This window comes from Fopius arisanus, unplaced genomic scaffold (genome assembly GCF_000806365.1).
Source record: "Fopius arisanus strain USDA-PBARC FA_bdor unplaced genomic scaffold, ASM80636v1 scaffold00117, whole genome shotgun sequence".
NCBI lineage: Eukaryota > Metazoa > Arthropoda > Insecta > Hymenoptera > Braconidae > Fopius > Fopius arisanus.
The window spans coordinates 223,057-237,510 of NW_011887856.1; the positions used below are offsets into that span (position 1 = coordinate 223,057).

General features: G+C 35.4%; 1 protein-coding gene across 1 annotated transcript; it reads right to left on the bottom strand.

The window, feature by feature from the left end:
* Positions 1 to 3,185: 3,185 nt before the first annotated feature.
* On the bottom strand, positions 3,186 to 10,395 carry LOC105271660 (uncharacterized). The gene is made up of 6 exons (XM_011313352.1): positions 10,318 to 10,395; positions 9,514 to 9,812; positions 9,195 to 9,424; positions 7,680 to 8,155; positions 6,374 to 6,801; positions 3,186 to 3,386 (listed from the first exon to the last, which is right to left on the bottom strand). The coding sequence occupies exons 1-5, from the start codon at positions 10,393 to 10,395 to the stop codon at positions 6,772 to 6,774; spliced, it is 1,113 nt and encodes a 370-aa protein (XP_011311654.1). The 3' UTR covers positions 3,186 to 3,386; positions 6,374 to 6,771.
* Positions 10,396 to 14,454: the final 4,059 nt, after the last annotated feature.

The following is a 14,454-nucleotide window of genomic DNA, read 5'->3' on the forward strand; positions in this document are numbered from 1 at the left end:
GTCGCGAGAATGAGCTAACCCCACCATTCTGTCCTATCGTCCGTCCATGTTTTGTAGAGGTGATAACCCCCACCTCTACCGGGCTTTCGGTCTTTCCTAATTGTGTCCGTAACAATTAGGCGGTATATATGGTATTTCCTAGTTGTCTCCTTAACAACTAGGCGGAATCCGGGTTTGCTGTTTTACCCACATAAAAACAGCTGGCGCCCTCCCAGTAATAGCGCGGATGCTACGGAACCGGCGAAGGTAACCAATTCCCCGGACTTACGGAACACTCCGGGGAAAACAACGTTACAAGATATAGTAGTGGTTGCTGCTTATGTGACTGCCCAAGCTAGGTTAGAATTATATAAGTATTTATAAATGTTAAGCGAGCGAGTTTTATATTATGACACCGACTCCGTTATTTTTGTAACTAGAGAGGGTGACTCTAACCCCCGTTCAGGGAATGCGCTGGGTGAAATGACTGATGAACTGGCCTGCTATGGGGTTGAGAGCCGCATCATTTCCTTCCTACTATTGTAGTTATATTGGTGTGACACCCGATGGCACCGAGTTTGAGTGCTGTAAAATAAAAGGTATTAAGATTGACTCTCAAACATCCCAGAGAGTCAACTACCAGGCCATGCATAGGCTTGTGATCGACAATGACGATGAATTTGCTGTCGACACTACAGGTATACGCAGAAAAGCACAGCACCAGGTAGTCACCCGTCTCGAGGAGAAAATTGTTATAGTCACCGGTACCAAACGAAAACGAGTCGGTAGCTCATCCGTACCCCACAGGTATCGCTCTCAAAAAAGGAGTCGCCTGAATTAGTTTTAGTAAAATTATTTATTGGAAAATTATTCATTGAAAAATTAGTTATTGTGATATTATTTATTGAAAAATTATTTATTGTGATATTATTTATTAAAAAACTATGGTTTAGTCATTGAAATTATGTATATATGGACAATCTTTGTAAATCAAATTTGTAAATAGCGGTTGAAAAATTTTTATAAAAATGTTTCTACATAACAGATGTGAAAGTATTTATTTACACATCCCTGTTCATTATCCCTCAGTTGGAATCATGGATCCTCGTTGAAAACATCCATTTACAGCTATTGTGTGCGGTCCCACGTGTTGTGGGAAGACACTATTTGTCAAGCGTTTCCTACGTGAAATTGATCAAATGTGTGATGCACAATTTTCAAAAATGAGAGTTTATTGTACAGAATGGCAGCCCAGTTTTAATGATTACGGACGAAATTTTGTAGAATTTCGTGAAGGACTACCAGCTTCAGCGGATTTTGCCGATGATAATGATGCAAAACTCGTTATTCTTGACGACCTTATGCGCGAATCTTCACATAGCGGGGCACTGTTGTGGATTTTTTCACAAAATGAAGCCATCATAAAAATTTGAGTGTTATTTTTATATTTCAAAACTTATTTCATCAGGGTAGAGGGCGAAGCGATATTTCTCTCAATAGTAATTATATTTTATTGTTTAAAAATCCTCAGGATCGCGCTCAGATTAGTCATTTGGCTCGCCAAGTATACCCAGAAAATTCCAATTTTTTACGGGAAGCATATTTTGATGCTACATCTAAACCTCATGGTTATTTGTTGTTAGATTTGAAACAATCTACTCCGGACAACTTTCGTTTCCGTGCAAACATTTTCCCTACGGATTCTCCCCAAATTGTCTATATTCCCCGGTCAATAGAAAATATAAATACTCATGTCTCAGCTGACAATGCACCAGTTATGCGTACACGGAGAAAAAAAATTTCTGAGAAACAGAAATGATCTCATTGATCGAAATGGTTCATCGACTTGAATAGTCGCAAAAAAAAAATTATTGCACCACCGAGATATTGAGTTAATTTTGATGTTTTCAATCCAAAATAAGTTGAATTGACAGAAAAATATTTTCTCTTAGCACTATCTATTTTTCTATACTTGCAAGTCGAAAATCCTCATCATCAGAACGAATGAATTTTCAAATCGATTACATTTTTCCTTGAGGCAATTAATTGCTTCTCTTGAGTAAAGAAAGATAATTGTAATACAATTATGAATTTTTTTGAATGGTTGAATTTCTGTTTAAAATCTATCATTGAGATTTTTCGTGGCTTACAGAAAGCGAGTTGAATTTAAGCACTCACTGGATACTAAAGAAATATTACCCAATTTATCCAAAAACATGAATGATTGAGCCGACTTTTCCAAATTTATCGATCGAACTATCTAATAATGAAGGTCAATCTACCTTGGTTCAATCACATCCAATCCAGATTTGACTCAATCGAATTCATATTTCAGAGTGCTAGCACACTGGACGCAATCCGATATTCGCCAGATGTCAATTCATAATTGGTCTCTTTTAAGGCTTACGTGCTTCAAATTTATACAAAAAACATTTAAACGAAGAAGAAACTATCAGCACTCTAATCCCAAGGGCTTTCACGGCGTTTAGGAAACGAGTTGAGTTTAAATACTCATTGGATAAAGAAGAAATATTCTCCAATTCGTTCGAAATCATAAATGATTGAGACAAATTTTTCAAATTTGTGGAATAACATTATGAGTAATGAAGTTCAAACTACCTTCGTCAAATCCCATTCAATATATATTTAACTTTATCACATTCCCATCCAGTCGAACGCTAGCTCACCGGAAGCAATCAGATATTCGTTGGATGCCAGTTCAAATGTTATCTCTGTTATGTCTCATGCACTTGCAATTTATACAAATCGCATTTGAACAAAAAGCAATTTGTTAGAATTCTAATCCTTAATACGTTCATCAGACTATATTACAATTAGGTTTTTAACTCAATACGACTGGATGAAAATTTTAATCTTTTCAATAGAATCATTTTGGCATTCTCACCAACAAAAAATTTAATGGTTCAATATATTTTTCTGTGACTTCCATTTTTTTCTGTTTTACGACACCAGTACTGCAGTTCTCAGTCGAAAAACCTTCTCATAGGTATCAATACCTCGTGCAATGGCTCCAACGATTTTTCGATTTGACATAAAAAAATATCCAATTATTTCAGTTGATTTCATGTGTAGAAGGCAACACGATGATCATTCAATTTGTCTTATATCGATTCTATAGTAAATATGTAGAGAATACAATCAAATGGTTTTATCATAAACTTTATTCGTAAGAAAAACATCTCTATTTTTCATGACAACATCAATTCTTACGGATCCGAACTCATTGGTAACTTATAATTGAATATTAGCACACACAGGCGTTTTGGTAACAAAAGGCAAACAACTAATTTTCAATGAAGACTTTGAATTTTCTCCCATTTTCTTCTCCTTAATTTCATTCATTAACCTTATGTCGATCAATTAGAATAAAGATAGGTTCAACTTTTCTGAAACCAAAAAAATATCTTTCTGACAAAAAAAAACAAAACAATCCTTTTTGGGCAAAAAAAAATTATGAAATTATTCACGACGAACTACTCATTAACCATCTCTCTCTTTTTTATCTAGTTACTTCAAAAACTCTGATTAATAATCAAAATTATAATGATTGATACCAAAAATATTTAACATTTAAAGGCACGAAATAACACATGGTATAATTCACAAGGTAAGACGAAAATGTCGTGAGTGATATGACTTGGGAAATCTTTTGTCATGACTTGCCAATTTTCGGTTGGTCTCACGTGGTACGATTGAAGGTGTTCGATCTTTTTAACCGTTTCCAATTTACGAATTACAAAATAAATCTTATCATCACTTTCGAAAATATGTTTTATCTCCCCGAATGATGGAAGGGAATTATGGGGCTGAATGCATACTGCCATGCCCACTTTATAAATTGTCCCATCAAATTTAATCCAAGATAAGTAACGAATTTGATCATTTATTCCTTCTGGAAGAGCGTCCTTAAAAGATTCTACATTATCGAGCAATGTGAGACGGTGAATGTGTTGTTTACCGAATGTTATCGAATTTTCCAGCGGCTTATTAAGGTAAAAACGATATGCTAACTGAAGCTGATGCTTTTGAGCAAGAGTGTAACCGAGATTAATCCGAGTAGTTACCATATTTGCGGTGTGCTTGAACTCTTTGTGCTTAGCTGCGTACCGAATGGTAGCAACGTAACGCAATAGGCCCAATTTTTTCATTGCTAGACTATAATGGAGTAAAAAATGATGTTTGGGCTTCAATTTTCCAATCAATTCCAAGTACAATTTGTGGTGTCTTGTTATCAGACTTTTCAAAGAGTTAGGAGTTTTTTGAGTGAAGCTAGGAGCCATTACTAAACAGTATATTTTTCTCAACATTTTGTACAGTTGCCACATTTTGTGATCTGCAGGAACATACTTTCCTACAAGCACACCCAAATGTAAGATAAGAAAAGTCATCTCAGATGCTGAAACTTTGATCATTTTTTTTTTCACTTGTTGACGAGAAAAGGGAGGGGGAACGTTCGTTCCAGCTGCAAGCTGTTTGTTTACACTCAATAATCGCTCATTTACCTGTTTAACTGTAAAAAATTTCTCTACCAGAATTAAATTATATAAAATTTCTCTTATTCCATATCGAGCAATTCCTTCGTTGATGTCATGGGTCGGATCTACTGTAGGGAGTTCACAAATATGGTCTATCACGGGGTTAAAAACGCATTCTTCTTTAATACCGCGAGTACAATTTGAAACATCTTTTTGATATTTATTCTTATTTCGTAGCAAAACTTTCCTTTCAGTTGCCTGTGTCTTAGTCATTGTTTTAGTGGCTTCACAGGTCCTACAGAAATAAGTTGCATTAAAACTTCTTTCAAAGCCTAGGAGAGCATTCAACCCTAAATTATCTCCCAAAATTCGAGCCACTGCAAAATATACCGTCTCCTCGCGACCATCAATGTCTATGACAATTCCATCGTTCGCCAATTCAACCATCTCCTTTATGAGACGAGAAAAAATGATTTTATTTCCAAACTCAGTGTAATCCTTTTCTCGGTGTATCTGCGCTAAAAAAAAATTTTCTAACCGATTGGCAAACTCGGGCGGAAGACAACTGATTGAATAATACACACCATTCATTTTTTTCAACCCTCGATGGCTTCCCAATGGATTATTAGCTTCATAAGCGTCAGAAACTAAATTTAATGGAATAACTCTTTTGTCTTTGAATCGAATTCTGATTGATTGCCATACGCTACCCTGTACCATTGATGAAATAACACTAGAAAATTCATTTTGATCTAACGATTTTACGATGGACGGATAGACACCAGGCAATTCTAAAAACTTTTTCAGGACTAATTTCATTGAAACGCATGTAATGGTGGGTGTTTTTTTTGGTGGCTGTGATTGTGATTTCTTGGTGGTTTTATGAGAAGATAATGACTCTATTGCGACCAATTCCGGTTGGATGAAATATCCATAATTTTTGAAATATTCAAATGATTTATATTCTGTACTAAAATCAAATAAGGAATTTTACAAGACATCGAGGGTCATGTTCATCTTTAGCGAATCAGAACAGTTGGAGAGCTGATAAGTTTCACGAATGGTTTGCAGTGTACTCGCCTGATATTCATTAACAATATTCAAAATTTCGTGGGTTGTCGCCCGATTCAATGAATCATTAGCATACAGTTTACATGCCAGAGTGGCAACTACATTAGCTTGTTTTTTTTCTAAATCATGCAAGAAAATGCTAAGCGAGCTACAATCAGAAGACGATGCAACTGGGTGTGTTTCATAATTTGTAAATGAACTCAAAGATACTCGATGCATAACTGTGTCACTTGACTCATCATCTCTAGAACTAGATCCTTGGGTCTTTGGTTGAACTGGCTCGATGACGATCGGTGGGTCCAAGATGGCTTCAGTAAACTGAGATCGATCACTTTCATGCATTCGAATTCTCTTCTTTGCAAGCATTTCATCATAAAATGAAAGTGATCCAGTTTCAGATACGTGAATTTTTAGCAAATGAGATTTATATCTATATATACTGCTAAATGAGGCACCACAATTCGAGTGGGGACAATAAAATCTCCCGTGAGTAGATTGATGTAGGCACAAATCGGACAGGAGAACATCGTATTACCTAGTCGTTTCAGAGATCGAACACATTCAATGACTTACATATCACACTCTGAATGAGAATAACGTCTTTGAATTGACTACAAAATATAAAAATTATATTAAATCAACTTAATATCATTTGGCATTCCATCATTCGTAAAGCTAGATAGAAATTTATCTCCTAATACGATATGTTTCTTCACTTTAAATAATAAATCAATAAATTTGAATACTGAAAGTAAAAAAAAAATGATAAATAGGCTCCAATAAAAACATTTGGGGGACAAAATTTGAAGATTAGGAATGATTCTCACATTACATCGTCTAGGTCTCCATGGAGACTGTTGCCTGAATACTTGCTCCTCAAATTTCTCCCTCAATCACTCCTCGTGATAGTTCTCCAGTGGCTCTTGATTCGGCCAAGTCAGTCAATACCTCGGCGACTGTTCCATCGTCATTGACTGGGATTCCATACACTACGTTCTTTATGACACCCCAAATATGATTACTCTCGGCAGGGAATTTGATGTTGAAGACACTGATGGCCTTGAACACTAGATCTAGTGCCTCTAGGAATGTAGACACTTTATATTTGACTCCTCCTACACAGCCGTATACGTTAGTCACCGCAGCTATCGTGCTCCCAACAACAACAATCAGAGGTTTCAGGAATTGCTTGCGCCCTTTTGCCACCTTCATTCTCTCAGTGAGATCAATCAGTGAGATCAATACTTTCCTCAGTCTGCAACGAAATAAATCATTCTTTGTATATGATCAATAATTTCATGGAAATAATCAATAAGTTTTTAGCTCATTGACCAAAATAATTTGTTATAATCGCTTCTACAATAACTTTTTTTTTCAATTTTTTAGAAAAACGAAAAAATGAATTTTGGGGCAATTCAAACAGTAAAAGTTGTCATACTTTTGCTGATAGCTTTTTGATGAGTTTGGATTTATTGACCGGAGGGAAAATTTATACACTAGAGAAAATCGATTGTTATTACTATCATCGTTAGTAGAAAAGTTAATTGCAAAGTAAATGTCAATTCGACGAAGTCTTCTAAGTGTAGTCCTTGAAATAGAATACGTATCCAACTGGACCTCTGTCACAAGATATCCAAAACCAAAGGAATAAAGAAAAATTTCAGGATGAATTTCCCCAAAAGCCGGATGATGGGAGTGCCGGAAGAATAATTTTTCGCATAATAAATTATAAAACTAATCCTTTCCAACCCTCCCCCCATCTCCCTCCCATCACTTCATTTCATTGAGATTTATGGCAAATATTGGTAGATAAGAATGATCTATAGAGAAAAAATTGAAATATTCATTGTTTGTTTATGATTTTAAACTGAATAATTTCTGACTGTTTTCATCGAAAAAAGACATTCCATTGGATTGATTATAAAGTTATCGAATAAGTGATATTTTTTTAGAAAAATTTCGACAAACAAAGATAAATGTTGTTACTAGCCGAACGGTTTTCAACATTTTTTTCCGTGCAAGTACGAATTTATGGAAATACTGCCTAATTAATGTTCACATAATATTTAATCCACATCACACGCTGATATTTTAGTGTAAAGTTGCTTTACGTTAAGTGTCAATCATACACACCTCAGTCAGAATCAGCATACTGTCTTGACAGTCTGGAATAGATGGCTTCCATCTTCGAGATATCTTCTTTTGAGGAGGAAGATTATGGGCCAAAAGGTGGATCTGAAGGGCGACTTTGCTGTCGTCGTTCGTGTCTTGATGCTCGATCAACTCGATCCAATGCATCTTAACTCGATCACGACTTTTGATTGGGCGAATGGAATTAAGTTCATTCACGAATTGATCCCACTTTGCATGTGTCAACTGGGTTTCAGGAACATCAGGAAGTGCTGCAAAGTCGTCCAGAATCAACTTATAACCTTTTTCAGCCGTGAAAATGGGCCACTGATTGATTATTCTAGTGACATCCTCATTTGAGGCAGCAGCCTTTGCAAAACGCACATCTCTCAGAGCAGCGAAGTTCGTGCAGACCAAATCCCATGGTTCTGAATTAACATTAAGCCACTCTCGTTGCTCTTCACCTTGAAGGCTGACCACTATTATGACATTGGAAATTATTCATATGAATCAACTGAATTATCGATCTCTTCATCATAATGAGAAAATGAGGAAAATTAAATGAGTATGAGTGAGGAAAATGGAGAGATTGCTGAAATTCGTGCAAGACTGATTGTCCATCCGTCGCAACATATTTCAGAAAAATCGGAAATGACGAAGAGTTAGCGGTTATCGCGTGGTAAATGAGCTAGACATCTTGAAAGACTTTTGAACCCAATAACTGTTGTGCATTTTATTTGCCAGTTGAAAACTCAATAGAAAACCTAGCGAATTCGCTACAAAATTCTATTAGAATTCTATTTGGTTTCTATTGAATTTCTATTGGAGTTCTATAAGAATTCTATTGAACAATTATATTTGTTTTTTGCGCCATTTCTATTAGAAATATTCAATAGGAAAGGCAATAGATATTTTTTCTATGGAAAATATGGACCTTCAATTTTATAAGTTTTTTTTCCTCATCAGGTATTATAAAGAGAAAGAAATGAAAATACAGTGAAAAAAACTTAGAAAATTTACGCGCAAGAATTTTGATAGAAAAAGAATCTATTATCATTTCTATTAAATATTTCTAACAGAAATGGTGCAAAAAACAAATAGAATGTTTCAATACAATCCTAATAGAACACCAATACAATTTTCGTCGAATTGCAATAGGAATTCTAGAGAAACCTTATAGAATTTTCTAGCGAATTCGCTTGGCTTTCTGCTGAACATTTTTATACGTGAAGTTATTATGAAAATTTCCAAGAAATATTGATTCGGAAAATAAAATATGAATTTCAAGTGAAGAAATGAGGATAAATTCTTAAAATGAAGATAAATTCTTATCATTCCTAATTTCTCGGGGCAGTTAACTTTAAAATTAAATACAAAATAGCTCCATCTCCAAATTCGTTTATATTTTTGAAGTTCAATAATTTTAAAATTCAGGTCGAGGGATTTTAAGGATTGAGGAAAAACTGACGATCAAAATGAAATTGAATGAGATCAACTGAAATTTTTAATTACGATTACCTGGTGGTGCCTCTTTTTCCACAGCTGGTGCCACTCTACCCTTTTTGAGAAGTGACAATTTAGCGATCAAATTGCGATAAACGTTGGGCGCTTTTCCTCTAGGTCCAACAGCTTTTTGTTTCAATTTTTTGTTTCCGGTAATAGGGGGAAAGTAGTAAATTCTCAGATCTTCTGTGGGGAACTCCTCTACAATTTTCGTAGCTAAAATTTTGAAGCACTCTTTGTCCAACCTGGTGAAATTAATTTTTAAGTGGTAAATTATGTTTATCATCTGTAAATGTCTAATGAATAAGTTAAAAAGGAGGAAATTGTAAAGTACCTCTTTAGCTGTTTTACTGCTGCCTTCACAACCAGCTCAGCAATTTTATTGCGAGCCCATTTAGGATGCGTGAATTTGTTACTCTTTTTATAATTTGAGAGAATTTCTCCACCATGTACATCACTTTTGAGTACGTGTTTGACCGAGAAAAATTGGAAAAGCAAAGCTTTCCCTACAAATCCTGACTGTCGTTCTATACGTTGTAGTGGGAGACTGGGGCATTCCTTCGTGACTGGAACCTGAACTGGGACTGAGACATTCTCTTTATTTGTAGTGGGAGCCTGGGAGACACCTTCAGTCTGCAGAGAACGAATAGATTGAATTCTCAATAGTTCTGATAAAATTGATAACTTTTGTCACCGAAATTCAGCTAATAGAATCGGACCATTCAACGTCGCGAGAAACAATCTCTGAGCTATTCAACCGATAATTTGTTTGAAATTTTTTATGAGCAACCACAGATCTTACGATTCATCAAAACTTATTTAATGATGCCTCCCTCTCTGATGAACCAAACCCAGAGTTGTCCCACAGTTAAATCTGTGTTGATGGGAAAAACTCAGAGTTTCTCTCCCTTTTGTCTGGATTTTTTCGGTGAACCCACAGTTAACTCTGGGACAGCTCTGGGTTTGATCTATTAGGGCTGTAAACCGAGATTGGTGTGACAAAAATTATCCTCCAATTACCAAAGAAGCTTCAAAATCGATTGGATATTTTTCTTAAGATTCCCTACGAACAAACTTATCCAGCCTTTCTAAGGATCTGACTTTTTCGTTCATTCGTAGGAAGACCGTAAGGACATACCCGACAAATTTCAATCTCCTGGGATATCATATCTAAAGTCATTACTGGTGCTGATGTCGGTGCTTGTGTACCTTCCATTTGATATGAGTCAATGTAACTCAATTCTCGGAATTTCAAATCTATCAATTTTGTGGTATCAATTCCCTGACCTGAAAGATAATGATGAGAAATATACTGATTTTTTTTAATTAGCAGTAAACCGATCTTAGATTTATTGAGCGGAAAAAAAATTGACTAATATTGTATATTCATAATTAAGCCATACCAATTACACATTAACAATGATGGAATATGAAAAATTCTCCGCAAACTGTATTGAGAATGACATAATTTACCAAATCGATAAATAAAGAGAGCTATGAACAATATTTGGATATCCTCGAAAGGTATTGATAGAAAAAAAAATGAGGCAGTAAGACACGCTGGCAAGTATCCGGACAATCCGAATGTGCCGCTTCTTCGGCCCTCCGAAGGAAATTTAATCACCAATGTTAGTTGCAAAAAAATTCATCACCTCTACTCTTTATTTCATATGAACGATAAATATTTCTAAGCCATCCAATAACACATGGCGCACTGATAATCAATTTTTTTTACAAGTCGAACGCATCGAACAATGTAAACGTATTTAACGTTTGAGAAATAACTTTTTACACAAAGGAAAAAAATGTTTGTTCATCGTGTTTTTGTTGTTTAATTTCGCGATGAGGGGGGGGAGGGGGGTGGCGGGGGATATAATTGAATTTCTAATTTTATACTTCCAAGTTTTTCCTTTACTATCTGAAATTTTCATTTTTTAATCTTACCCTCTATTTTGTTTTCTTTTAAACTTTGCTGGAGAAGTAAAACTTTTTTGAGGTTTTTCCTTTTTTTTTCTTTTTCAGCGATATCTTGCAACCCGAGATCGATAGGGTTTTTTTTTGTTAAAGAACTGGCGCGAAAGGGTTTTTTAATTTTGAATTTTTTTCGTTTTACTAGTAAACATTTTTTAATTTTCCTCTTATCTTCTTTTTCCGTTTTATTTTTCTGACGAAGAAAAAAAAAATTTTTTTAGAAAAATTGAAAACCAATTTAGAAGGGGAGAAAAAATTCAAATGTCAAAAAAATAAAAAAATATGAAAAATAAAAAATTAGGAATTTAATCTCCTCCCCCGCATTGTCCCACCAGTCACCTCAATATTACAACAAAAAAACGCTATGTCCTTCAGATTTAGTGAAATTGAAGAAAATTAAAAGAAGGAGAAACAGAGTCAACAATTTTGCCTTTTCAAAAGAATTCTGCGGCAAGTTCAGGCAGGAGGGAACAAGTGGAAAATGAGAAAATGTCGGATTGGAAAAAAAAATTAATAATAAGTTAAAGTCACTGAAACTGTGAGGGCGGAAGTGGACTAGGAAATTTCTCATTTTTGCAAGAAAAATTGAAGAAAAAAGGGAAAAGTTGAATTTTTCAAATTTATAACGCAAATAACAATCTAAAAGTCAAGCAGCCCCAATGTTTCATCAAAAAACCTTGAAAAAAATGGAAAAATTGCAAAAAGTAGAAAAAGAAACCTAAAGTGAAAAATGAGACATTGGATTACTTCCCCCCCCCCCCCCACCTTCACGCAATTTATTTTAAAAAAATCACTTACATCCGAAAAAATCAATACAGTCCTCAGAGTCAAAAGACTTCAGAAAATTGCCCGTGTTTTCAGTCGCCATAAGAATGCTAGAACTCACTGTTTTATAGGAAGATGTTACAGGAGAAAAATAAGGCAAAACATCAACAGCGACAACGACGAAAAGTGGACTGAGAGTCTTCTCTACCGTCTCCCTCAAGACTGTGAAGAAAACAAAATTTCTTCCAAGTAAATCCCCCCCTCCCCCCGCGGCGTAAAACAATTCTAGAAAAAAATCCTGTCTTTCGATTTTAGGAAATCGCTACGAGAGAATTTTTTTGTTTTTATATCGAATCTTTTTGATATTATGACCTCTGTAGAACCGGACGGAATATCAAGAAGGAGACTCGACACGATTACCAAATAATGGCATAATTGTCCCCCAGCCCCCCCCCCCCCTCATCATCTCGTCGCTTACCCCCGCACGTTCGTGCACAGAGCCTTCGCCAATTCAAACGAAAAACAAAAAAATTTAAATAAGCAAAAATCGATTGCCCAGATTGTTTAGAACCACCAAAAGACGGACGAGTATGTCTATGTCTGTCTCTCTCTGCTTCGCCTTCAGCACTTCCAGGAATTCAGTCGCAAAAAAAAATTGTTTCCATTCAAGAAAAAAAGTATTCCAACTTACTAAGGAGATTACTGAGTATCGTCGCGACTGTATCCTTCTTCTCACTCACTGGACTTTCCGTGAATTAAAATGAAAATCGCCACCAATTGTTTTTTATTCGGGGCACCTCCGTTGAGCCAGCGGAGAGCGACTAATTCTCCAGAGTCGAAGATACAGCAATTGATGAATCTGGAAATATGCAAAAAATTGTAAAATAAATTGTATTGTGCTATTATCGCATGGCGTTGTTTCGTTAGTATTTAGAAAAAAAATGACTTACCTTAGTCACTATTTATATCCTTAAAAGCACTGCACAATTGTAATTGAACAAATAAAAATTATTAAAAAAAAAAACTATAATCGACCAGGGATCGTGTTGACAGATCTTACGCCTATCAAGACCGCAAAAAAACTGACGAAAATCACGGTGACCGGTGACTGTGCCCAATAAGACCCCCCCCCCCCCCTCTCCCGAATCACTCATTTCTTTGAAAAATTCGATCGAAAATGAAATTGCTTTGAGCCAAGTCAAAAAGTATTTCAAATCGCTGTGAGCGCCAACGAATGTTTTCACCGCCAAAGAATGAACTTCCGATTTCTCCCGAAGTTTCCCGACTCCCATGTTGAGGCAGTGCGGGTAAAAATCACGTATACACTGATCTTGAAGCAAGTATGAAAATACTTGGTTCAAGTATACTTTTTTTCCTAGGTTGAATAATAAAAATTAAATGAAATATGATTTCATTCTAATCACGACACAATAAGTTTTCCCATTCAAATGAGAATTCATTGGTTCGATCGCGTATGGAATCAAATGACACGTTCATGATAATATTGAATTCTAATGAACATGTGCTTCCATAAAGAGTAAATCATCAGAATTCAAATTAAATGACATACTGACCAACGCAATGAAATATTGGTCTGACTGGCCGCATTATTCAAACAAATCATTTGGTTCGATTTAAAGGAAATGACAGAAACATCCATTGAAATATAGAAACGAATGACATCTTTGAGCGTCTGTATTCAATCAAATAATTCATAGTTCAATGGAATTGAAATCTTATCGTTTCAGAACGATGATATTGTTCCAGATTTAATCATAATAGTTTTCAATAATGAAAGTCCACCACTACCTTCAACAAAATATTTTTTGGATGGAAAGTACAACTCATAGATGTAGTCAAATATTACTTAGTCTTATAAGGAACCAGTCGTTCCATACCGAGCAATATAACAGTTTTCCAACAAGAAATTACTGGCTTAAGTTGATTCACTTTCAATTTCAATTTTGAAAAATAAAAAGATTCCATCAAATACGAACATTTTCCAACGAACCGAAATTTCATTGAACGCAGTGGTTTTGTTTGCAAAAACACCGATTTACTAGATGCCAGAAAATTTTTCTCTCCGTGTATGTAATGGGGAAGTCAACACAGAAAACAGCTTGTCGTCTGCTTGGCAAGAAAAACACAATTTTGTTACAAGCAATCTACGAGGCGTCTCCTCCACAACGTCGCGCCTTAATTGAAACCGCTGATCTTAAGCTTATCAAGTGCATTTGCGAATGCGCATTAAATATTCTAAACGGGAACGTTCCTATAAAACCTGCCGAGAAGAAACAATTGTCAAAACACGAAGTTCTTCTTCGCAAATTGGTAAAATTACATAAAAGTTTAAAACAGAAGAAGAAAATTATTGTCAACCAAAAAGGCGGGAGTTTTTTACCATCCATTCTCGGGCCTATTATTAGCGCATTGGTCTCAAAATTATTTTGATATGGAGCATGGCCGTAAAATGGTTCTCGTACTTCACGATAATTTTGATAGAGTTTACCAACAACATGCAGAACATGAACGAGCACCA

Excerpts from the sequence above, each read along its gene's own strand:
- LOC105271660 (XM_011313352.1), bottom strand. The coding sequence starts at position 10,395 with ATGGAAGGTACACAAGCACCGACATCAGCACCAGTAATGACTTTAGAT. Across the intron at positions 9,813-10,317 it reads AGGAGATTGAAATTTGTCGG|ACTGAAGGTGTCTCCCAGGC; the intron begins GTATGTCCTTAC and ends CGTTCTCTGCAG. Across the intron at positions 8,156-9,194 it reads GGAAAAAGAGGCACCACCAG|TGGTCAGCCTTCAAGGTGAA; the intron begins GTAATCGTAATT and ends ATGTCATAATAG.